Raw genomic sequence first — 24,984 nt, forward strand, 5'->3', positions numbered from 1 at the left:
AGCTACCATTGGCGGGGTAGAAGCCAAGTCAACTCATAACAAACCGCCGTGCCAATGGCATGTCGATGTTTGTGTCTTCATCAGAAATGCCAGCGCCTCCTGGAAATTCAAATGTCATGACTGGAATTTGGGATTTATTTTCAGCTTCCAAAAGAAATGTCACAAATGAGATCTACGAAGAAGGTTCCCATGCCACCAGGCAGACCACCTCCCTGATCTGAATTACTGAAAGCTTCACAGAGCCATACCTTTCAGCTGGCATAAACTGGCGTAACTACAGATGTCAAATGAATTACACTGATTTATGCCAGCTGAGAGCTGGCAACTATAAATTAACAGTTATTTCTGAGCCGCTCAGAAGGCTAAGACCTGTGTACAAATTATTCCCTACTATTTCACAAAATCGGAGATAATTTCCTGAGTTGCTAGTTTGCTTCTGTGTTCTTTGAGGAGGGATGAATTCACCAAAGGGACAGTGGTAAGTAAAATTTTTCTAGCAATTGCTACCATTGCCAGTTATTTTGAGTGAAACAAAGGCTAAAGTTGTTCCCAGTTTTTGCTGCAAATTATACAAGTGCCAGCACATGACTGGACATCGCTTAAAATGCTTTAAGACCTAAGTGTGATTTAACTTTTGCTTGTATAAGATAAGATTTTCTTTCCTGTCTGTTTTCATTTTTGGAAAAGACTCCTGCATTTGACTGATTACATTTAGTATCCCACAGTTTCCATTGCTGGAGGTCTACCTGATTCTTAAGTATCAGAATAAATTACTTGGAGCTCCAGCTTGGCATCTTCCATAGTTGTAAGACATGACAGTAAACCATACAAGCTCATAGAATTTAGTTTTTAAATCTGTTAAGTGTAAGAAAAATCAACTCATTAGTCAATGACTTGGTACAAAAAGTGGGGAAGTCCAACATTCCTTTAGCAAACTGCAATAAATTGTGCTTCAGATTGTCATCAATAGTACATCACAAAGTGAGAGATGAATTAATTAATTAACTATGAGCTGAACACAGGTGTCCTGCCACGAAAGGAAAGGAGAGGCAAACGTTTACAGCACCAGCCCACACACATTCACACAGTTTGTTTCCTTGATTATTCACTGAGACATGCGCATGAATAAAGATGTCCCTGAGTAAATACCTATGAAGTGAAGGCTAGAATTTAGATTTAGGCCTCTATCAGAGAAGCCAAATGCACTGGAATTCCTTCATGCATTTATTTGCCACATATTGCATCCAGCTGTAGAGTACAAAGATTCTTGTTTTACAGAAGAAGCACTGAAGCACAGAGAGGCTTAAGTCCAGCTCCTGTAAGCTATTTAGCCACCTAATCTCAGTTGAGTTCAGCATCTCTCAGGGTCTGTGCCTATATGACTTGACCCGGCTCATTCACGATGCTTGCTCTAGAAACAATATTTCTTCCATAGCTTACAAAGTTTAAACAATTCCAGTCTTACATTTAGTCACCGGCAACCTGCCCGTTTGAGAAATGTCATTTATGAAAAACGATAAAAAAAATCGCACTCTCTCACAAGTGTTCACTGAGTTCCACTGCTTGTTCCTAGCTTTGTTTTTCTTAGGAGAGCAGAGTAACATGTTTTCTCACAGCTCTTTAGCACCCTCTATTGTTTTCTGTTTCTAATCAAAATGTCACTCTTTTTGAATTGCTGTGGCATTAAAAAAAAAAGAATACATGCAAAGTCTTTTTCTAAAGCAGCATAAAAATCAGGATCAGTAATACAGTAGTGTGTAACTGGAAAGCAAGGAAAACAAGAGAAGGTTATAGGTAAGTTTCTATACCAATTCACCGACTCACACAAAAACGCTTTCTTGAAGGCAGAGAGATTTTTCCTACCCACTTCAGCAAACAGCTGAGCCTATGACTGCAGAAGTTTTGTCTAATAAGACCTGAGTAGTGGCTGCAGAATTTAACCTTGTAGATGTAAACTGGAAACCAAAACACATAACATTATACTAGGACAACTATAAACAACGTGAAATAGGTCTAAAGATTTGTCAAGTGTTCTCAAATGCCAAACTTGTAAGACATAAGTCTGTTTTGGGTGGTTATAAAAAATGCCAAATGCATTCAGTTTGTCAGACAGTTATGCAGCCATTGCATGGCTACACGTTATTATTACTTGCTAGAAACTTCAAGGGGGGCACCAAAAAGCCCAACACACAAACCACACACTCAAAGCAAGATTTAACTTTGAATTGGACAAAGTCTGTTTGCGTGTGAAGAAATACAATTGATCCAAGGATCTTCTAGAAATTCCTTAAACCTCTGAAGCTGCTCAAGAACAATTTTTATGGCTGCTGCTTAAAATGCTTGTTTCAATCGAACTCACAAACTTGCCATCATTCTCTGAATTAACTTTTATTACCTTCTAACTGAGGAATATAACCAAATATTAAAGTGACACATATACATTTGGATAGATCAAAAATGTAGAGCTTGATAAATTTTAATGGAAGATATACAGAGTCAAAAATCAAATCCAAGAGTCATGAAAGGTCCGAGCTCTTTAACAACTATTGTAACTCAATGCAAAGATACAAAAATTGTTTTGGGCCAGACAGAGATCAACGTGGAGGTGAATTTAAAAGCAAGTACCTCTGAAAAATCAGGAGCAAGTCAAAAGCAATGAAAGATAAATCTAACTTCCTCCTGGGCTTTCTCAACAGGGCAGAAAACTTGCCAGGGACTTGCTTGTGTAAGGCTGCTCCACAGAATTGGCTCGTGCCAGAATAAGACCGATGGGATTGGATGTGAGGGATGGAGAGCTTCTTCTGGTCCCTGGGACAGATGGTAGAACAAGGCCAACATCTCGTCTAAATCCCCTGTCTTATATTTAGAATTTAACTTTTCACATTTCAGATTTGTCTTCTCTTGTTACCTAACCCTGACAGAATCTTGGGTGTTCCAAATCAGAGGAAATTTGATTAAATGGAAGTACTGCTAAATGTCAGATGAGAGCAGATACTGCAGCATCTGAACTTAAACTCTATTTAGCCAGGAGTGAGATAGCATGTGAAATGGTGGAGCAAATAATTTTCTGCGTTAACCCCGCAGTGCCAGAATGAAATAACTTGTAAATAAAGTTATTATTTTTCATTACTATCTTAGCAGCTGGTGGTTGGTTCAGAGAGTTCTTATACTCTCACACTCTTCAATGCCCCTCTAAGACATACTTTGAAAAAAAGGGATGAAAAGAATATAAGATAGCAGAGGTTGGTAGTGTATCAAAATGGACAGTTAACATCTACATGAAAGATTTCTTGAAAACCAAGGCCCTGCAATAGGAAATTAATACAGTGCCTGATAACAATGGGTGGAGATATCTTAGGCAATATCTAATGGCAATAGTGAGGGATTTCCACTCGTTTTCAAAAGATCAACAGATAGATCAATATTATAAGCTTCTGTAAAAACCTGTTTCTATGCTCCATAAATAACTTCCAATTTGCATTGCACCCAGAACAACTGTTTTGATTAATGTTTCTGGACAATACTGTGACTTAAATATAGATCAATGGCAATGACATTACTCTGAAATGAATCCAAAGATTACAGTCAACCCAGCCAGCCTACTGCAAAAAAGAAGCAAAACTAGCACTTCAGCAATATAAGCTGAATATAACTTCAGCATTTCACAGAATCACTACGGTTGGAAAAGACCTGTAAGATCATTAAGTCCTATTTGCCTCCTCTGTTTTGAATGGTAACTATATCTGCACCAGCTTTTCAAGTTCTTTGATTGCAATAAATGAGTAGAGACTCTTTAGAAGAAAAAATCATTAATATTTAACAACACTTTGTTGTGCTGGGACAGATCCTCCACTATCTTGTAACTCATTTTGTGAGAAGCACAGCTGCCATGACACCCATTTCATCCAAATAAAGGGGAATGGGGAAAGAAGTACTAGCTCTTTTTAATTCATCCCTTGAAAACAAACATTGTGTAACCTGGGGAGAACCTCACCAGAAAACACAACAAGACTGTTCCTTCCACTGGGTGGGAAGCAAGTATGATGGAGGATGGGGTGCCCTGCCTGCCCGCCTTCAGTTTGCAGCAAGATATCCCTACTACCACATTATGCACCGCTCTCCCAGTCTGGGGGCTGAGTAAGGTATGCCCTGTCTTCACTTCTCTATGCCAAAAGGCACGCTCCCTTCCATAGGCCAGGCATGGAAGCATGGCTATCAACTCCCCCTTGCACTCAAGCACTCTTCCAACACGTTTTCCTCATGCCAGGTCCAGCGCATCCCAAGACTGACGGGCCAAGGTCTAACATGTCCCAGTCTCCACACACACAGAGGCACGGGTCCCACACTGAAAGTAGGCAAAAATATTACAACGTAGTAAGAATCCCAAAATGGGAGAACCCTTCCACGGATGGGATCTGTACAGCGTGCGGCCTTTTTCACTGGGATCGTAACAAACCAGCACCTCCCGGCGCAAAACAGATGAAGAGGACAGGAGAGCGAGAATGCTACAGAAGAAGAACTGGGTGATCAGAAGGACTAGAATTACATACATGGATGAAATCTGAAGAGAACAAGAGCAAAATGCAGCACCGTTCCCTTAGGAAGCAGAACCAAAATACACCAATGTGATGTAGGAATGTGTCAGTTCAAAATGGCATAAAAAGCAAAAGCTCTGACTCAGCTGCAGAGGTGTTAATGTAACAGGTGTTGGATTAAAATTAAGGCACAAACTTCCAGTAACCATACAAAAAGTACACACATAACCTTGTGTACTACACACTTACGTTCAGGAGCAACTGCTTCAAGTATGTACCAGCACAGAAAGAGGTCAATAGCATCACCTCCAGCAACAGAGTAAAAAAATCTTCTATCGTATTCTGCTTAGCAAAATGAAGCTAGCACAGGCATAAAACTGGCTTCAGTAAACATCTTGTGGTACAGAGGAGGGCTTTTCTCACTAAGAAGAGGGAAAAAATAAAACCTATCTCAGTGAAAGGGCAATTGCCAGCAGAAGAACATAGACATATACAGCCTTGGTACACACATTTAAGCCACAAACCAGAGGAAGGCCCTAAGAAGAGGACGGAAAAGCCCCTCAGAGGTAAGCAAAGTTCAGAGGGAATCCGAGGAGCTCATGATGCAGCTTTTCAGAGTAACAGAAGTTAGCACAGAGGTACGGCAGCTTCCCTCCTGTCCCTCAGCGCCTGTCTCCGTCCTCTCACCAGGGCATTAGAATGCATGGATCTGGCTCCTCAGTAGGAATTAAGGAATCTGCTAGGTTTTACAAGGCAGGGACACCCAGAATCAGTTCCCCGGCTCCAAAGAAAGAAAAATTCATCAGCATGTAAACTCAGGGGAGGAACTGGGAAAGCAGAGAGCAGCAGGTGTTGGTCGGGGTGGGTGAGCAGCCTCTTCAGGCCAATTTTTGAGAATGCAAATCACTGGTGCTATTTGACAAGCTATTCCAGTCGCACAGCTCTCCTAAACTAGAGACCTAAACTCAGTGATGTAGAGTAGCAGATGTTAATCCTTTTTCTCCACATTCTTATCTTAAACTTTGGGTCTTTTTGCAGATAATAAAACAATACACAGGAACATGATGCCTGTTCTCCTGATTTTTCTAGTACGCAACAACAAAACAATGTTTTAAAGCCACTTCGCCTGGCAAGACTGCTTCTAAACTTCTCTTAACAGCTGCATGGCAAATTGGTATTTCCGCCCCCCCCCAAGAACAATTCCACATTATGATCCCAAACCCCTCACCAGTCCAAAAAGCTTCAATTCCAGATTATTCATCTGCTAAATGCCTGCCTTCTCCTGCACTACTACTATTTTAACTGAAATAGAAGGTCAGGAAGCTAGAAATCTCTCCAGAAGCATAACTCAGCTCATCTCAAACACAAATCTCAGGATAATTAGAAAATTTATGTCAAGTTTTCTACTTCCAAGATTTTCTGCCATTGGAGGCAGCAATCTTGCACAATTGCTTCCCAAGAGCATAATACTGAAACCCCAAGCCCATGGCTTAAGCATTGTCCGATGCTCAGTGCTGCGTGACCTCAAGTCAATGCAAGCAGCAAACACCTTCCTGACTGTAACGCATGGTCGTGTCACACCTCAACTCGTTCTGTTTTCTGACAAAGCAAAAAACACTCAACCTGAAAACCCAGAGGCTGAACATCCCACACATTCAAATAAATATTCCTAACAAAGCAGAAAAGAAAAAAACCCTCTCGCCCTTTCTGGAGGCAGAGTTATGTACAAGCAGCTCTATTAAGGAGATGAACAGTTACTCCTGAGATTTCTGCAGACCTAGTGACTCAACAGCCCAAGCGTCAGTCGGTTCAAAACGACAGTATAAAGCATACATTTGCCTGAATTGCTTGATTATATCTTAAAGTTTATGATACGAAGAACAGTGATCCTTTTCCCCCAGCCCATCTTACAGAGGGGTAGAGTAAGATTTACGGAGCCAAGTAGGCTATAATTAAAAAATCAGAAATTTATATATAAACCGAACAGGCAACACCTGCAGAATTTGCTATCCCCCCTCCCAATACTGTTGATGTCTCAATCACATAAAATTAAATTACTTCTAACTTTTGGTTAGAAGTTATGGTTATGGAATATAGGTTATGGAATGTCAGAGGACATGCAACTCACTTGTTTGAAAGAATGGTGTTACACACAGATGTTAATATCAAGAGAGAATTTGAGGTTGTTATCTGCCTGATACATTTAGGTGTGATTCTCAGTCCCTGTGCTTGGACTTCCAACCCAGACAGCAATGTCCTTCCATGTATTCCATCAGTAAGTCTAGAGCGTACTTCTCTGCTAAACATCATTATCTCCCTTCCATTCTGGCAATAACTGTTTATACATCAAAGTAAACCAATGTGGCTCAGAAACCCAAATAAAGTATCTTTTTTTTGGTCTCATTGGGTCTTCAAGGAATGTGTGGACGTGGCACTGTGGGACATGGTTTAATGGGCGTGGTGTTGGGTTGATGGTCGGACTTGATAGTCTTATAGGTCTTTTCCAACCATAGTGATGCTGTGATTTAATAACTTGGCAGAAATGGGACTACAGCTTGAAAAGTGTATGGTCCGCATCAGTGTAAATGTATTTGCACTGAACTGTTTACACTGCCTGCCAACAGCGAGTTGTCAAATTTCCAATCCATAAAACAGATGCTGAATTTGTCGAGCGATGTTTCCAAGAAACATTCTCCAAAATTAACAGATATTTTGAGGAAGGCACCAAGTAATCAACTGGGATCACTCATATGAAGTACAGAATTGCTTGGGACACATACTAACAGGTATACTTAGAGCCAACAAATGTGATCTCGAAATGGAATTGAATAATACCTACCACTCACCACCCTCACTATCCATTACCAAGTGGACGTGCAGCGGAGTCGTACACAAAAGAAGGAGCTCCCTTAAAAATGGAGGGGAAAAATTCCCTCTTCTCCCTGGTTTTGATTTTTGGGTCTAGCAAGTAACCAGTTACAAAATAACACTTACCTAAAATGTAGAACTGTACCTGCACAGTTTTGGGAGCTGGTATCCCATTGACTCATCACGGAAGAAGTTGATTGCTCTGGACAAAATTTTAAGTATCTGACTAATCATATCCTATATTGGGATGATAGGGAAAAGGAAGGAGACACACAGGTATAAAACCTGACCAATTAGCATTAACAAAGACAATAACCAGAAAAAAACCCCAAAACTGGTCATTCACACTAACTGTTGGGCTATCAAGAAAGTGCAGGCTCTATTGCTTTTGGCTGGGATAGAGTTAATTTTCTTCATAGTAGCTCATGTGGTGCTATGTTCTGGATTTGTCGTCGAAACAGTGTTGGTAACACACCCATATTTTAGTTATTGCTGAGCAGTGCTTACACAGCGACAACGACTTCGTTTCTCACACCGCCCCGCCAGCGAGTAGGCTGGGGGTGCACAAGAGGTTGGGAGGGGACACAGCCGGGACAACTGACCACAACTGACCAAAGGGATATTCCATACCTTACGGCATTGTGCTCAGCTGGGTGAAAAGAAGAAGGAAGGAGAGGATATTTGGAGTTCTGGAGTCTGTCTTCCAAGTAAGGGTTACACGTGATGGAGCCCTGCTTTCCTGGAGATTGCTGAACACCTGCCTGCCGATGGGAAGTAGTGAATGAATTCCGTATTTTGCTTTGCTTGCGCATACAGCTTTTGCTTTACCTATTAAACTGTCTTTATCGCAACCCACGAGTTTTGTCACTTTTACCCTTCCAATTCTCTCCCCCATCCTACCGGGGGGAGCGAGCGAGTGGCTGCGTGGGCCTGAGCTCCCTACTGGGGTCAACCCACAACACAGGCAAAATTGGACTTTGCAACCGGTAAAGATGCAAACCTCAGGGACCAGCATGTTGGAGGGGGTGGGTGGATATACGCCAACTGATGAGGCAATACGCAGGGCAAGGGGGAGCAGGGAGGAACAAAGGGGGAGTAGGCAGAAAGGCATATAAAGGGGGTCGGTCAATACACTCATCGCCGCCGCCTGTCCTATCTTCTTCTTAAGTCCTTTCTTCACTATCTCTGCATAACCTCCCTCTTTATCCTCTGTGTCTGTGTGCTGCAAGGACTAGGTGCCAGCTACAGGGGGGAACAGCATGAGTGGGATTGGTGCCAGCTACTGGAGTCAGACCGGGGCTGTAGGTGCCCCAGGGCTGTGGTGTCAGCTACCGGAGCGAGTGCAGGGGTCCCAGCCGCCAGCCACTGGGGTGGGAATGGTGTGTGTCCCAAAAATCAACTACTGGGGGGGACTGGCATGAGTGAGGCATGTGCAGGGCTTGGTCCCAGCAGATGGAGCAGGACCATGGATGATGACTGATGGGGAGGTGCAAGTGTTTGTGTGTTCCCCAAACCCGGTGTGTGTGGGGTGCGCATTTGCTGTCAAACCTGAAGCTGGATGAGCCAGTGAGTACATAGGCCTGGGTCAGAGCTGGGGTATTAGGCAGGCGAAGGGTCTGTGCTTATAGCCAGAGCGACTTGTGGGTATGGGATGCCTGTGGGGCAACAGTGGGAGTGCTGCACGTTTGCTAGAGAGCACTCACCTGGATGAGCCAGCAAACAGGGGACCCATGGGGCGGGTAAGAGGGCCAGGAGCTGGGCAGGGGTACTAGGCAGACAGTGCCAGTACTGGAGGGCTCGACAAATGATGTGCTTGTGAACCTAGAGAGCATCGTGTGTGTGCCTGCACTACTGACCTTCTGTCTCCGCCAGATGAAGAGGAGGAAGGGGATGTGGCTGCCTGTGCTTGTTTTACGCGGGTCCTGTACGTAGATGCAGTTGAAGGTACGGCTTGTCTGTGGCAGACTGTGACCAGCCACGTCAGTGTCCTATGTGTGTCTGTACGAGTCGCTGGGACAAAAGCTCAGCTTCTCCGCTGGTTGAATCTGCAAGTGGGAAAGCAGCAGCTATGTCCCTCAGCCCAGGGCATACACATCCCTGGTACGCAGGTACTTGAGGCTAGGCTCCAGTAGCCGTGCAGGAGGAGCCCTGGGCCAGAGCTGCTGCTGGAGGTGGTGGCTGCTCCCAACATCCCGTAACAGAAATGTGCGTTAGGAGAACAAAGTGTTGGAGAGAAGCTGGATGGTCTTCTTTTGTAGTCCCACCAGTAGCTCCTAACTGTTTTGTCTTGGTGGCTTAAGCCACAACAAAAATGTTTCTGGCACAAAACAATTGGTTCGTCATGTGGAACCAGCTAGGGCCGTTAATGAGAAGAATTTCTTCACGATTGGTGTCAGGGAGCAGCAAGAGCGAGGCTGCTCCAGGAGCGAGGAGCCAGGAGCAGAGGGTGGCCACAATGCAGGCTAGGCGGCACCCCTACAGCTGGGGCACAGGGCCACAGAACCTGAACCAGGCAAGCAGAACCAGGTGGTGAGAGCAACAGCTCCCATCCAAAGCCAATCTAGGAAATCCAAACACCAATTCAGGAACAGGGCTGGACCCAGGCCCACCTACAACAGAGCTCAGGGGAGTACAGGATGCCACAGCAGGAGCTGAAATAGGATCTGCAGGCCCGTGGACAGGGAGGGGAGGTAGGCGTCCCTGGTGAGGCTGCTTAGGGCCGTTAAGGCCCAATACTGCCTTCTGGGCTCTGACAACAGATGACAGCAGGTTTAAACCTGAATAAGTATTATCCTCCCTCTGATCAGCATGTACGTGTCAACTGGACGGCAGAGCTGAGCTCTATCCTTGTGCTGTATTTAGGTGGGATGGGTAAGAAAGCACTGGGGCTGGAGAGACTTCACCTCTGTGGACCATCTAGCCTTCTCCCCTCCAGAATACAAAATGGACATCTCACTCTACAGTCCTGACCTGTATCAGCATTACTCCCACTTGTATTTATTTTTTATTAAAAAAAAACCAACACATTTTCTTGCAATTATAACTTCTGATCTCTTTTTTAAAATAGCAAACATAGAGCCCGCATAGCTGAGAGGCCATCATTACTAGTTCTTATGCTATATCAGAAAAAGCCATTTCCATCAGGTTATAAAGAATGCGTTTTTCAAAGGAGAAAATACAAAGATTTCAAAGCCTACTTTCACAGTGCATACTCTGTGTCATACTCTGACAGCTTTCCCCCTCTCCTCAGGAGAAAACCCAGGAGTATTTACCACATACCTCTTACCATGCAATTGCTGAAACCTGGTGTACAGCTATTTTCATCTTACACAGATTTTTTGGGTAATTGCAGTTGCCCATGAAAACTAACAGGATTTGGAAGATGCTTTCTGGTTAGTCTGCTCGAAATGGTGGGAGAAGGCAAAGAAGGGTAACATTCTGCAGCGGTGTGCCCCCCCACCTCCCTTAAGCCATAAGCACCACTGGGGGTTGTGATGGCTGCATCCAGTTTGAGGTGGACTTTGCGGAGATGGATGGCAACGCAGCAGCCAAGGGCTGTATGGAGCAGTGACCAGCCCCCTCGCTGGTATGCAAATACAACTATAAGTCAATTATCTTACTCTATAAATAGTGGACAGCCCACAGCCCATTGAGCTCGCCTGAAACGACAGCAGGCTGCACACCAGGATCTCCCTTCAAGTAGGGACACCTCTCAAGGTTACTCCTCGAGGTTGAGAGATTCCTTGCTGTGACAGATTCTCAGTAAGTGGCTAAGAGCATGCTAAACTTCGAAACCTTAGCTAAGTGATACAAAGGATTGATTGCGCGTATATATTCCTTTAGACATAAACCATTGGCCAAGTCAGGGAGTAGGACTCGATCCAGCCACACCTAGACTCCTCTCTGAGAAGGAGTTCAGAACACAAGGGGGTCCTCTCTGAACCTCATGACTCAATGGGAGGGTCACCCCAACAGTTTGGTCTGACCCTGTCCTCTATGCAGCAAATAATCCACCTGTATCTTTCCATTGAAGCTTGTTAAACCACTGTCACGTTTACCCTTGAACTTTAACTCACTTTTATATCAATAAAATACATTGTTGCTTCTCTCTTATGAGTGAAGTGCACTATCACTCCATCCGCAACACATTCCCAAACCACTGCCTCTCCTTCAGCCTTCTCTTGACCATTTGCATCTGCAAGAACAAAGATTAATTGCTCCCTTAACCTCAACACCCTTTGGGAGAAAAAAAAAAAAACAAAACCCAAACAACCCAAAACCCAGCATTTTTGACCACAACAAGAGTTACTCAGAGACTCCCAATCCCATTTGGCAGCAAAGGCTCACTATTTCTAAACCAGGATGTTTCACGAGATGCTCAAAACCCTGTGGAACACTAAAGGCATATGGAACATGGCTGGATAACAAATACAACCACACATGGAATAAGGAGGAAAAGGAGGTAGCCAGGAAGTAGAAGCAGGGGCAGCACTCCTGTCAGTGAGACTTAGTCACGCTCTTGGCTGCTTGGCATCAGAGCCTAGATGCAATCTCACTGTGTCTGACACCATGACGACACAGGTTGTACGATGCTTTCCATCTGGAAAGGGGAAAAAAACGCGATCCACGGATAACTTGCCCTTTAGTTCACACCAATGGCTGTGTTCACGCTTATCCTCATACAATACTCATTCTGTACGTAGACAGAGACCTTCGCTGCCCGCATTAACAAGGTAATTCAGAGTGTTTATCTCATCCTCTTAGGCCAAGAGCTAAACACATCAGTTCAAGCACTAACAGAACTACTGAGGTATGCTGGAGCAAGGAAAAGATACAACCAGGTACAAACAGATGCTGCTGAGCTGTTGGTGCTCCTTCGCATCTGTTACACCCTGTCACACGCTGGCAGCCACAGGAAGCTCCTCTGCTTCAGACACATTTCTGCTGCACAACATGCAGTAGCATCAGGTCCATGTACATCACTGCTGGAAGAGATGTCAATCCAGTACCACGTCAGGAGGGCTGTGCTCACCTGCCCAGGCAAATACCAATCTGTCAACCCTCCAGAGGGCTCTCCTGCTCCACGGAGGTACAATAGCTTGTTCGGAGAATAACGAATACACCCAGCAGCAGCTCCACAGGTCAATTCTACCTTTATGTTTTCTCAATGAGAAAAAAAATCCTATGTTGCCCTCCCCACAGCCCAAAGCATCCCAAAAGCACATACAAATTCCAGTTTTGCTCCCCGTAACGCTCAGATACACCAGCTCCCCGGTGTTGTGTCTTTCATAACATGTAACTCTTCGCAGAAATGGCCACCTGGATGAGGAGGTATTTTGAATAATTTAATAAATATGGAAATAATGTCCACCTGATGCCTGCATCTAACAGCACATCACATGAGAGTACTCCAGCAACTCATGAAAGTGTTCAGACTTCGTGGAAAAGGCCTCAGGCTGGAAAACGACTGAGATTCCAAAACATTCAGGCAAGTGCCGGAATAAAATATTGAAGCGAAACATCCTCATGGAGCAAGATGAAATGGACAATTCTATTACTTACAATATCTGTAAAGACAAAAAAACCCCCCACAAATCCAGTTTAAAGCAGGAAAAATACTTTAAAATTACATCTTCTGCAGAATGCCACCATAAGAATACAATGCTTCTGCCACTTCTGACAGAAGGATGACTAGACATATCATCCTGTAATATTCACGTCCTTGAGAGTCTATGAAGCATTACTAAAGAGGCTATGAAAGTTGGATACCAAAAACGAAATATGTAAAAAAAAAAAAACCCGACAGCTGAGAGTCGCCTCACAATCACAGGCCTTGGTTCTCATGGGGGACTTCAATCACCCTGATATCTGCTGGGAAGGACACACAGCCAGGCATGTACAGTCCAGGAGGTTCCTCCAGTGTATTGATGGTAACTTTTTGACTCAGGTGGTGGAGGAGCCAACAAGGAGGGGTGTACTACTGGACCTAGTACTGACAAACAAAGAGGGACATTAAGGTTGGGGGCAGCCTTGGCTGTAGCGATCATGAGAAGACAGAGCTTAGGATCATGTGCAGTATGCACAAAACAAGTAGGATTGCAACCTTGGACTTGAGGAGGGCTAACTTTGATCTCCTCAAGGAACTGCTTGGAGAAATCCCATGGGTTAGGGCTCTAGAGGGTAGGGGGGCTCAAGAGAGCTGGGTGATATTAAAGTCCCACTTCCTCCAAGCTCAGGATCGGTGCATCCCTAAGACCAAGAAATCATGCAAGGGAAGCAGGAGACCTGCATGGTTGAGCAGGGAGCTTCTGAAAAAGCTCAAGTGGAAGAAGGAAGTTTACAGTATGTGGAAGAAGGGTCTGACCACTTGGGAAGATTACAAAAATGCTGTCAGAGTATGCAGGGATGAAACGAGGAAAGCCAAGGCCTCCTTGGAATTAAACCTGGCAAGGGATGTCAAGGTCAACAGGAAGGGTCTCTTCAAGTACATCGGAGACAAAAGGAAAACTAGAGAAAATGTGGTCCTGCTGTTGATTGAGACAGGTGCCATGGTGACAGATGATGCAGAGAAGGCAGAGTTACTGAATGCTGCCTTTGCTTCAGTCTTTACTGCTCCGGCCAGCCCTCACGAGTCCCAGACTTTGGAGGTAACAGAGAAAGTCTGGAAGAAGGAAGACTTTCCCTTGGTTGAGGAGGATCAAGTTAGAGACCAGTTAAGTAAACTGGACATCCACAAGTCCATGGGTCCTGACGGGATGCACCCGCGAGTGCTGAGAGAGCTGGCAGAAGTCATTGCTGGGCCACTCTCCATCATCTTTGAAAGGTCCTGGAGAACAGGCGAAGTGCCTGAGGACTGGAGGAAAGCCAGTGTCACTCCAGTCTTCAAAAAGGGCAAGAAGGAAGACCCAGGAAACTACAGGCCAGTCAGCCTCACCTCCATCCCTGGAAAGATGATGGAACAACTCGTTTTGGGCATCACCTCAAAGCATCTGGAGGAAAAGAAGGTTATCAGAAGTCGTCAACATGGATTCACCAAGGGGAAGTCATGTCTGACCAATCTGATAGCCTTCTACGATGGCATGACTGGATGGATAGATGAGGGGAGGGCAGTGGATGTTGTCTACCTCGACTTCAGTAAGACTTTCGACACCGTCTCCCCCATCATACTCATAGACAAAGGAAGTGCGGGTTAGATGAACGGACAGGGGGGTGGATTGAAAACTGGCTGATAGATAAAGCTCCGAGGGTTGTGATTAGTGGCACAGAGTCTAGTTGGAGGTCTGTAACAAGCGATGTTGCCCAGGGGTCAGTACTGAGTCCAGTCCTGTTCAGTATGTTCATCAATGACCTGGATGAAGGGATAGAGTGTGCCCTCAGCAAGTTTGCTGATGACAAAACTGGGAGGAGCGGCGGACACACCGGAAGGCTGCGTTGCCATTCAGAGTGACCTGGACATGCTGGAGAGTTGGGCAGAGAGGAACCTTATGAAATTCAACAAATGCAAGTGTAGGGTACTGCACCTGGGGAGGAATAACCCCATGCATCAGTACGGGTTGGGGGCTGACCTGCTGGAGAGCAGCTCTGTGGAAAGGGACCTGGGAGTCCTGGGGGACAACGGATGACCATGAGCCAGCAGTGTGCCCTTGGGGCCAAGAATGCCAATGGCATCCTGGGGTGCATCAAGAAGAGTGTGGCTAGCAGGGTGAGGGAGGTTATCCTCCCCCTCCACTCTGCCCTGGTGAGGTGCATCTGGAGTACTGTGTCCAGTTCTGGGCTCCCTGGTTCAAGAAGGACCGGGAGCTGCTGGAGAGGGTACAGCAAAGGGCTACGAAGATGATTAGAGGACTGGAACATCTTTCTTATGAGGAAAGGCTGAGGGACTTGGGGCTTTTTAGTCTGGAGAAGAGAAGACTGAGGGGGGAATCTTATCAATGCTTATAAATACCTCAGGGGTGGGTGCCAGGAGGATGGGGCCAGTCTTTTTTCAGTGGTGCCCAGTGACAGGACAAGAGGTAACGGGCACAAACTTGGTCATAGGAAGTTCCACCTAAACATGAGGAGGAACTTCCTTACTTTGAGGGTGGCAGAGCACTGGAACAAGCTGCCCACAGAGGCTGTGGAGTCTCCTTCTCTGGAGATATTCAAAACTCACCTGGACACACTGTGTGCAACCTGCTGTATGTGACCCTGCTCTGGTGGGGGGTTGGACTAGATGATCTCCAGAGGTCCTTCCAATCCCTGTCATTCTGTGATTCTGTGATGTATAGGCTTATAATGCTATACTCATGATTTAAATCTTCCCTGGGAAATTCTTACCATCTGCACTAAACCATAACACACAGATGTTCTCAGGAAAAGTATATAGAGTTACCAAAATAGGATAGGCTTTCTATGGTTAGAAACACTTGCTGCATAAAAAGCATTTTGGTATAAGAACCAATTTGGTGCTGAATGTAAGAAAGCACCTGAGAAAAAACCCCAAAACAAACATGTCAGTAAATCCCAGTTTCTCTGCGAGAAACTATGGGCTTTGTTTTAAGACTTTTGAAAAAATAATACCTCAAAATAATAAAAAATAATAACTTCAAAACAGAGACAACAAAAAGACACCCAAGATTAGTCAGTCTGAGTATTCAACTTGATACTTATAAAAGGGCCTGGCTTAATTTTTCTTAATGGTTTTCTTCTTCCCCAAACGCTTAAGGCCTGATGCTTACTGCCTAAAAATAGAAATATTAAAAGTCCTCAGGTACAGCAAAACCAATCAAGTTTCAAACAGACAAAAGAGAATATATGCTATTCTGCTGAGACTACAAGTATGGCAAACATCCCTCCTTAACTGGAATTTGCAAGCAGAGCTGTCGAACTTACTGCACAATGCTTTTGTGGGATTGACCTGCTGTCCAGCAAGCAGCTGCTGCAGCTTCTTGATGTCTATGCGTGCCTCAGCCATGCTTTCCAGATCTCTGCCTTGAGCAGAACTTTGACATCCATCTTCTGACGCTAAAAGCGTAACAACACAACACTTAGTCAAAACATCAGAAGGAGTTTCAACACCTATAAGGACACACCTGATAGTCACTGAACAGCTGGTACTCAAAGGGATTGTTTTTCAGAAACAGCAGTGCAAGGAAGAGAAAGCCCAGTTTTCCTACAGAGTTGTCAAGGATACTGGAAGAGATTCCCCCCACAAACATGAAACAGCCATTGGCCACTTTTCTTTTTAAGGTTTCATTTAAAGACTTCAAAGTGCTTGATGTTATTTTGTAACGACTAACAGAAGGTGACTACTGTTATCAGGATCCCACTTAATCAGCGAGATCAGACATACAAGAGAGGCAACAAACAGGGAAACTTACCCCAGGGAGGATTTCCCAAGTCTTTAAAATGTGTTGTTACAGATACTAAGTCAGTTTCTATTTTCAAGTTCATTTCTCCACTCAAGTTTGCTTCAATCACCTGCAATACAATCAATCTCAATTTTAGACAAGCCACTTTCGCACTGCAGAATTACAGAAGAATAAAGTGCAGCTTTGTTCAAATACAAGCTTCCACTGTACTCTTTGAGCATTTGTGTGTTCAGCTACAAAATGCATTTCTCATCATTCCTGTGTGAATTATCCTAGACCAAGCCCCCTGAAATTATGAAAAGAAAGAAATTCAATTGCTCTCCAGTACTTTTAGAACAAGTACTGGCTTTGTGAAGTTCATGTGCTGAGGAAAAGGCTTTAGGAGTGAGAGACTGAATCTGGAGAAATGCAGTTTCCTGCATTTTCATCCAGCTTTTCAACAAACAGGCACCTACACAGTCCATATGACACACACAGAAAATGGGATGCACCAAGAGCTGACCTGCAGTTGCAGTGTTGCTTTCCAAGACTTAAAAACAGACAACAGCTGCACCAGAGCAGCAACTCCAAGCAGGACTTTGAACTGCTAGAAATCCTGGAAAAGTGCTGAAAGGTTTCAACTTCCATCCTTACAAAGTGTCCAGCTAGAAGGAGACTGTACATATCTTACACAAATCCCAAGCAGACCAGAGGATTCCTAAAGCACATCTAAGCACTTAATTTCTGTGATTAGAAGTACTCTCAAAAATTTTAAAAGACACTCATAATCACAACCAGAATCTCCTATAGAATGGGAGATGCCCACAGATGAATGCTCACAAACAACGGCCAAGTACTATTTGAAAGAGCTTCTAAGCCCTTTTGCAGTACTGATCTTGACCAGTTTTACTACCAAGATGCATCGAGCACAAATAATTAGTTTTGACACTTGATGGTTTTGTTCTTTAATAACAGGAAAGCATGTAGAGGATGCATGTAGTCTGCCTCCTCCCTTAGAGCTATCAAAGCTATTTCACAGACATTTATTTATTTTCCTGCTTTGGAGCAGGAGGTAAGGAACTTAGGAATGTGGGTATGCCCAGTGTTGATACGATACCTCTTCGGAGTGTTGCTGAACACCAAAGTTCAATCCCGTCATACAGCTATCCTGCGTGAGAATATCCTCAACTCTGTTATACACTGTGTTTAGTTGTGTGTAAGCACGTCCACTGAGGACACACGGGGAAGGAAGGAGAGAGAAAAAAAAACCCCCCCAAAAGACTGACAAAGGAGAAGAGTTTCAAGTGCGTACTCTTTTATTTGCAAGATGACTGCCATTTGCAAAATTGCCAGAAACCCAGGGTAATCTCAACTCTTCCAAGCCTTGGAAGACGAAGACTGTCCCAATTTCAGTATTCTCAGTTTACAGAAAATTCCCCGTTTATCAAAACTGGTATGAACAGCCCCAAAACTGTCCCCAAACTATTCCAAAGCGCTATGCTTACTTACTAACTTTCATGTCAGTCAATTCTGGTGACTGTGAGCCACAACAACTTAAAAAAAAAACAAACCCCTTTTCTGGCCAACTGCAGAGGGACTATTTCAATGGAAGACCCATAAGCACTCCAGAAACCCAGGGTGGTCTGTAAACCCACCATGTCAGAGTCTAAAGCACAGGCTGACATCCAGGAGCTATTAGTAGGACTTCCTTTAAATCCTACCTCAAGTTTATCTGAAGTTCATTCACACAGACACCTAACACAAGACTCACTTAATAGGCCTTTCTTTAATGAAATCACCTGGAAAATCTCCAGCTAGCTTTCTGAAGGACCATGATTTCTTACCAGCTCTAAAGAGTGGCTTGTAGCAACACAATGCCATGTTCTTTTAAGGATTCAGTGTAAAGAGCACCACTTTCTGGGAAGACCAAGACAAGCTCTTCAGTGTAAATCCTAAAATAAATCCCATTATTCTCTTCAGCCCTTACACAGTCTTCAAGGTGCCTTTAGCTCAATGCCTGACCCATCCCAAAATAAGATATAATACAGGGGCACCAGTCCGGGCAACAGGGAAACATACTATGTCCAAGATAAAGTAAGGTCTGTAGGACACACATCTGAAGTGCCTTAACTTACAATGGAATTGCTGAGATTCTTCATTCTCTCCACGACACTCTTCATTGTTTTCAGCACTGGTAGGTAAATACTGACCTAAAACGACACAAGGACTGCATTCGCACAAATATTTCATGTGTGACTGGGATGTGATGCATTTATTTCTCTCTTCAATTCTATCTTATTTTAGACTCAGTTATCTATTGAGTGCAGGGAGCACCATATTTAACTGAAACCAGCAAATGACTCAGGAAAAGAGGAACTCTTCCCCATTATACCAACAGGCCACCGTTCTAGCACTTGCTTCAGACATACTATCCCAAGTCTGTGTTCAAAATAAAGTAGAGAGAGGTTTTTGCAGATCAGATTCTCATGTGAACCCTCATCTGTGTTACTGAGCAGTTAATAGTTACTATAGCCAAAAAGGAAAGAACATGATTCCCATGGTACTGTAATAATTTCTGGAATTGCATCAGTGTAAATCTGAAACAACAGAACAAAATACATCAAGTTTCTACTGAGTCATGTCTTCAGAATTTAAATACTCTTAGCTATAGAGGTAACAGACATCCATTAACTCAAATATTTTGAGTTAATTTGCACAAAGACCTTTCCTTGCAACTCTGCTAAAAGTCAAAAAGGATATATAAAAATCAGGAGGAAACACGTATATACCTAACTGCCAGGTAGGCCATGAATTTCAGAAAGAACAGATTATTTGGGCCACTTGGTACCGAAACAGCGGAAACAGTCTAAACCTGTGTGGTTTGGAGGTGCTCCTGCCTAAAGCCATGCAAGTCCTTTGCTCCTCCCTTCTTCCACCCTGAATATCACAGCAACAACAGGTAACCACCTGCTCTCCTTTTACAGGATCTGGACTCTCTTGTCAAGATGGAAGGCACGTCCCATCCCTCTCCAAACCGCTAGCCTCCAACCCTCCCTCTTCTTTCACCTCCTCTCCAAAACCCACCGGTAGCATACTCCGCAGCAATAGCATCCCACTTGCAACCTCCCCTTTCCATAGGGAATACAAAAACAGAGGCTTACATCAAAGTCTGGCACACTGGGCTCTCTGAAGTCATTCCATAATCTTCTGGGAATAACCCCCACAGGAATGTCATGTGTCACAATCCTACTGCTGCTTGATAAGGATGGCTTGAGGGAGAGAGAAGATGCTTTTGCAGTTAAAAAGAGGACTTGAATTCTGAATTCAAACTTTTCAGACCCACTCTGGGACATACTATAACTGAGTGCCTCAAACACGCAGTTCCAGTTTTCCATAGATTCCTATCGGCCCGATACTAAGCGGACTTCCCTTTTTAGTAAGGAGGAGATTGTGAGGTGTCGGTCATTACTATCTATAAGCTATCCTTAGAGCTGAAGAGATGAATCAGTGAAGAGGTGTTAACAACAACAAAAATTCGGAAGACAGCAGTTTGAAACAGAATGGCAGGACAATCAAAAGCAAAACGAAGAGCCAAACACTACACTGAAACCTCCTTCACCTAATGGCTTCAATGAGAAGGCAATAATCCACAGAAGAGTTACAGAATGAAGGAACAGAGAAAAGTAGACATTAGAAAAAGGTGTTTCAAAGACTACCAAAGCTTCTATTTGATCTTAGGAAAAGCACTTAAGCGCTTTTTCTTAATAATGAAGATAAAAGCATGGTTGCACTTACTAGCTCCACAGCAACTCTGAGACAGGGACAGTGTTTGTTAGTCAACTTGATCTTCACTGCCTTGGCACTCTGGGCAGTTTTCAATGCTCTTGACAGGTTCTCAGGCACCAACTCTAAATAGATTTCATTGTGCTCTGCAGCTACTCCTTCCATCTGAAATTCATCGAAGAAATTCCCCTACAATTTTTGAAAGTTGGGAAAGAAAATAAAGCAAATAATAAATAAAAAAAAGACAGAGGGGCAAGTTTTATGCATCAGATCTTAAGCTTAGAACTGCACGTGTACAATGGGAAGCTTGCTTCTGCCCGGCATCACCTGCAGGAATGAAGACAGGCTGCATAAGCATGAAGGCCCATTGCTTCAGGCTAAACCTATTAACTTCAGATCCTCCCCTAACACGTATCAGTCCTTAAAACAAGGGGTATGACGGGCGAGTTACACTTTCCTGCTTCCAATTTTGGGCAGGCCCTTGTGGACCAGCACACACGGAAGCTTTACACTGAAGTGACAACCAAGGTAAAAGCCAGACATGCCAGGCCTGTGCAACTGAGAGGCAGTCCCGCAAAACAGAGTGCCTTCAGCGACCGGCCGGGCCTCCAGAGACCTGGCACATCTCCGGCGAGGCCTACGTGCACAAGAAACGCCTCGTGCGCCAGACCCAACGTTTTCAACGATGTGTGGTTATTGAACTTCCCTGGGCTTACCTGGCACAGCTCACACCACATACTGACGCCTCCGTTTGCTACTTTGTCGGAGAGGATGAAATACAGCTTGCTGACGGTCAGGCGCAGGGTGCAGGTTCTGGCTAACTTGGCGATGGTGTTCATTACACCTGATGGAGGGAGGGGGCCGTTACAGCTGCAACCGCTTCGCACACCTCGTCCCGGGGGGGCAGGGGAGAAGCGTTCAGTCTCCACAAAAACGCAGCTCGTGTTGCTGAGGAAGCTCCCGAACACCTCGGGACGAAGGGAAGCGCCTCACGCTGCCTCCGCCCGGGAAAGGCCTCTGGGCCCGCGGCCTGGGCCTGACGGCGCCCGCCACGGCCCGGGGGCCGCCGGCGCGCACAGCCCTTCCTCCTCCGCTTCTCCGGGAACGGCGGCCGCGGTCGCTCGCCGAGCCACAGCCGTCCCCCGGCCCGGCCCCCCCGCCCTGGCATACTCACGGCTGAAGTGGTTGAGGCAGGCGAGATCCACGATCTTAGCGCGAAATCGCATCGCGGCGCCCGCTCCGGCGCCGGTCCCGCCCGCTGCCGCAGCACCGCCCGCCGCTCGCGGGCGCGGGCAGAGGCCGCTCAGGGAAAGCGCGGCCGCCGCCCGCAGGGCCCCGCGCGGGGAGCAGCCGCGGCAGCCGCCCTCCTGCTGCGCGGGGGCGGGCCCGGCGGCGGGGCCCGGGCCCGGCTCCTTCCGCAGGGCGGGCTCTCCCCGGAGCCAGGGCCGGAGAGGTCGCCTCGGCGCCCGCAGGAGCTGGGTGTAACTGCAGACACCCCTCGAGGAGTTTTCTTCCTCAGACCCGAGGGGCCGCTGGCAGCAGAAGCCGCCAGCCCCTGGCAGGGGCCAGGCCCAGGCTCTGCCCCTAGGCCCAGCGCTATGGCCGCCATGAAGCGGTGGCGAGGGAGGAAAGCAACAGTCACATAAGAAAGTAGAGAGAAAGGAGCTCTCTAACGGGCCTTTCCTCTCCCCCGTCGCCAGCCGCGCCGCCCAGAAAGGGCTGGACCACCGAAAGGGTTTTGAGAAAGGAGCTCCCTGTCACACCGGGCGCCTCATGCTGATGGTCTCCCTCGCCCAGGGCTGTTTCAGCTTAGTGCATGGTGTGCAGGGGTTTATGCAGAGACTGGAATAGTTCGAGGCCGTACGAAGTGAGGGAGAACCTTGCTTTACCTGTCCCTGTCCCGGTGCAGCATGCCTGTTTCCTACGGGAGGCTTGGTCCTTCGCCTCTGTGGTGGTCTTGGTTCCTTGCGGTCCTTGAAAACGGCAGCGTTTGCAGAGCCAATTCTCTTGTGCTGTCCTCTTAGGTTCCCCAGGATTGTCTGGTGTGCTTTTCTCACGCTGCAAGTTCCCTAGGTCAGCTAAATTGCCTTTCTTTCGTTTGATTTTGCAATACTCTTGCGATGCTGCTCACAGTGCCTCGATGCCATCTTCCTATACATTCATTATGAAGAAAATTAAAGAACAAAAGAAACAACCTTGGGTCTACTTATTGACAGAAAGAGCAATAGTTTCTGGAGAGGTTGTTTTCTGGCTGTGTTGCTGCCAGGCCCTGTGCTCTTTGCAGAAATCAGCTGAAGATTTTCCTAGAGAAACCACTCCAGTGCAGCAGGGTTCTGCAGAACCAATCCTGATTCAAACCTTCAATCGATAAACTCAGCACTGTGGTTTGACACACACTGTATTTTTCAGAGTGGTATTTCCCTGATAAAAGTCATCCTAACAAGATGATAGTTCCCTCTCAAATCTCTTACACAATGTGAGTATATTACACCCTTGACTTTTGTGAGTTCCCATTTCTGTTAGCTGCTGTTGTCAAATTGGTCTGAGAGGCGTCAGACGTCCCCAGGACCGCAGAAATGGTTCTTTATCACTCCAGGCTCTACTTTAATCAGTAGACCCCTGGGGTGAGGGTATGGCTACACTGGAGGATGGGGGATCACTGATAGGTGTAGCAGGAAAAGGGGAGGTAAAGCGGGAAAGTAGCAACAGCAAAGGTGGAAAAAAATTATTCCTAGCAGAGTGATTTGGAAATTCTTGCTAAGTCAGGGGTGAATAAGGAGGAACTAGGTGGTCAGCGCGCTGGAGTTTACTTGCCCAGATTGCAAGAATAACTAGGAAGAACAGCAAGAATTTTATAGTCTTCATCTTGAGATACAACTGGTAGCTCACCTTCTAGGTTAACCTCTTCCTGCATTAACCTTCATTCACACTTAATGTCTTGATTTCTTTCAGGGTCTCAAGTTCCAATTTAAGCCAAGTCAAGGTCTTCAAAACTAACTGTTCCTTTCTCTCCTTTCCTTGCCTGACAATTATTTCTACTCTGCGGTCCGCTATAATTTCTGCTAGTGGTGCATCCCAGCATTTCACACAGCAGTCCCCACCATCTGACAGCCAGTGAAAGCAACTCCATGGCCTTTGATGTTTCTTTGTTATGTCAGCTCTGACAAGAGCACACATAACTCTGGGAAATAGTTAGTTTCCAATTTCTCTGCGGATACTAGTTCTCCCTTTTTTTATAGCCATTCTACAAAATGTTCTACTTTTTATTTTCAGAACCCAACCATGGCACTCCAGTGATCAAAGCTGTTGCTTGAGATCAGGGCAACTTCTCAATGGGGCACACTGAGATGGAATTAAATGGCCTAGACTTTTCTACATTACTACAAGTACATGTGGTTTTTGCCCACCTTTTTAGATGAATTATTTTTTAACAGCTATGTGTTACAAATACCTGCAAAGCAGTCATGGTTTAGGCTTGCCTGCTTGTCAATCCTGTCTATCTCTTCTGTGTTCTACCAGATGGATGTCAACAGAGCACTTTTGGGATGGTGAGCTTTTCCTTTCCGGAGTACTTAGGGTTGGAAGAAGATGTAGGCTGTTTGCCTAACTCTACCATCTTAGTCCTTAACCATCAAGCTTAGAAATATTTTTAAAGCAGCCAAGCCTAAAGTACCAACGGCTTCACAGAAAGGAGAATAGAATGAGATGTGTTTCCAACTCTGTTCCCAGTCAGAGGGATAGAAGTTAACACTGCAAAATGTTGTTTTAGTTTTGTCTAGTAAGTTATGCTGTAGGTCTTAATTGTATTTGACAATGGAACTTCTTTAGAATTTATTAGAGCTTCTAAGAAATTAATCTGCTGAATCATATTATCTATATTTGTCATCCATTTAGAAACAGCTATTTGATGCTTAAGCACTGTGATAGGGCATACATACTATACATACCTGATTAAAAAGGACTAGGTAATCAAGGAAGAGACACCGTACAAGAATTTGTATAAATGTACTTTAAAAAATTTACTTAGGCAATGTATTGAAGCAGGGAAAAGAACGTGTATGTTCAGGTAATATCTACGTTCTGTTCATGCTTTATATTCCAGTGAGTCATTTATATGCAGACAATTACAAAATAAGAAATAACTCAAGCTACACATTATGAACTTGCTATAACATTAAAACCAGATAAGAAAATAAATGGAAAGTGCCTCGGTGATGTGGCATTTCTAGTGAATTTTCAAATGTTTCATTTCCATTTGAATATTATAGGTTAGCCCCTCTTCTCAGACCTCTCATTACAGAGGGGTTTATAGATTTGCTATTACTTATATAGCTCCTTTCTTGACTGACATCACAAACTCTGATCAGTCATTTCCTCTCTGAATTAATATTTTATTTTTTTTCCCCCTGGGAATGGGGCAATTCGCAATGAGATCAAATAACCACAACCTGTCTTTCTGTGTTTCAAAA

At 45.0% G+C, this 24,984-nt stretch overlaps 1 protein-coding gene across 1 annotated transcript; it reads right to left on the reverse strand.

The window, feature by feature from the left end:
• Window positions 1-11,666: 11,666 nt before the first annotated feature.
• Window positions 11,667-21,753, reverse strand: HUS1 (HUS1 checkpoint clamp component). The gene is made up of 8 exons (XM_059818648.1): window positions 21,690-21,753; window positions 21,232-21,359; window positions 20,528-20,704; window positions 19,894-20,001; window positions 18,868-18,942; window positions 16,763-16,862; window positions 16,275-16,406; window positions 11,667-12,970 (listed from the first exon to the last, which is right to left on the reverse strand). Exons 1-8 carry the CDS (start codon window positions 21,739-21,741, stop codon window positions 12,888-12,890), a joined length of 855 nt encoding a protein of 284 aa, XP_059674631.1. The 5' UTR covers window positions 21,742-21,753; the 3' UTR covers window positions 11,667-12,887.
• Window positions 21,754-24,984: the final 3,231 nt, after the last annotated feature.

The sequence above is a fragment of the Gavia stellata genome, chromosome 6 (genome assembly GCF_030936135.1).
Source record: "Gavia stellata isolate bGavSte3 chromosome 6, bGavSte3.hap2, whole genome shotgun sequence".
NCBI lineage: Eukaryota > Metazoa > Chordata > Aves > Gaviiformes > Gaviidae > Gavia > Gavia stellata.

Bases quoted from the DNA above. Each gene is read 5' to 3' on its own strand.
- HUS1 (XM_059818648.1), bottom strand. From the start codon at position 21,741: ATGCGATTTCGCGCTAAGATCGTGGATCTCGCCTGCCTCAACCACTTC. The intron at 16,407-16,762 runs GTAAGTTTCCCT...TTACGCTTTTAG, and splicing joins CTTGGGAAATCCTCCCTGGG to CGTCAGAAGATGGATGTCAA. The intron at 12,971-16,274 runs GTAAGTTCGACA...TTGTCTTTACAG, and splicing joins TCCCACAAAAGCATTGTGCA to ATATTGTAAGTAATAGAATT.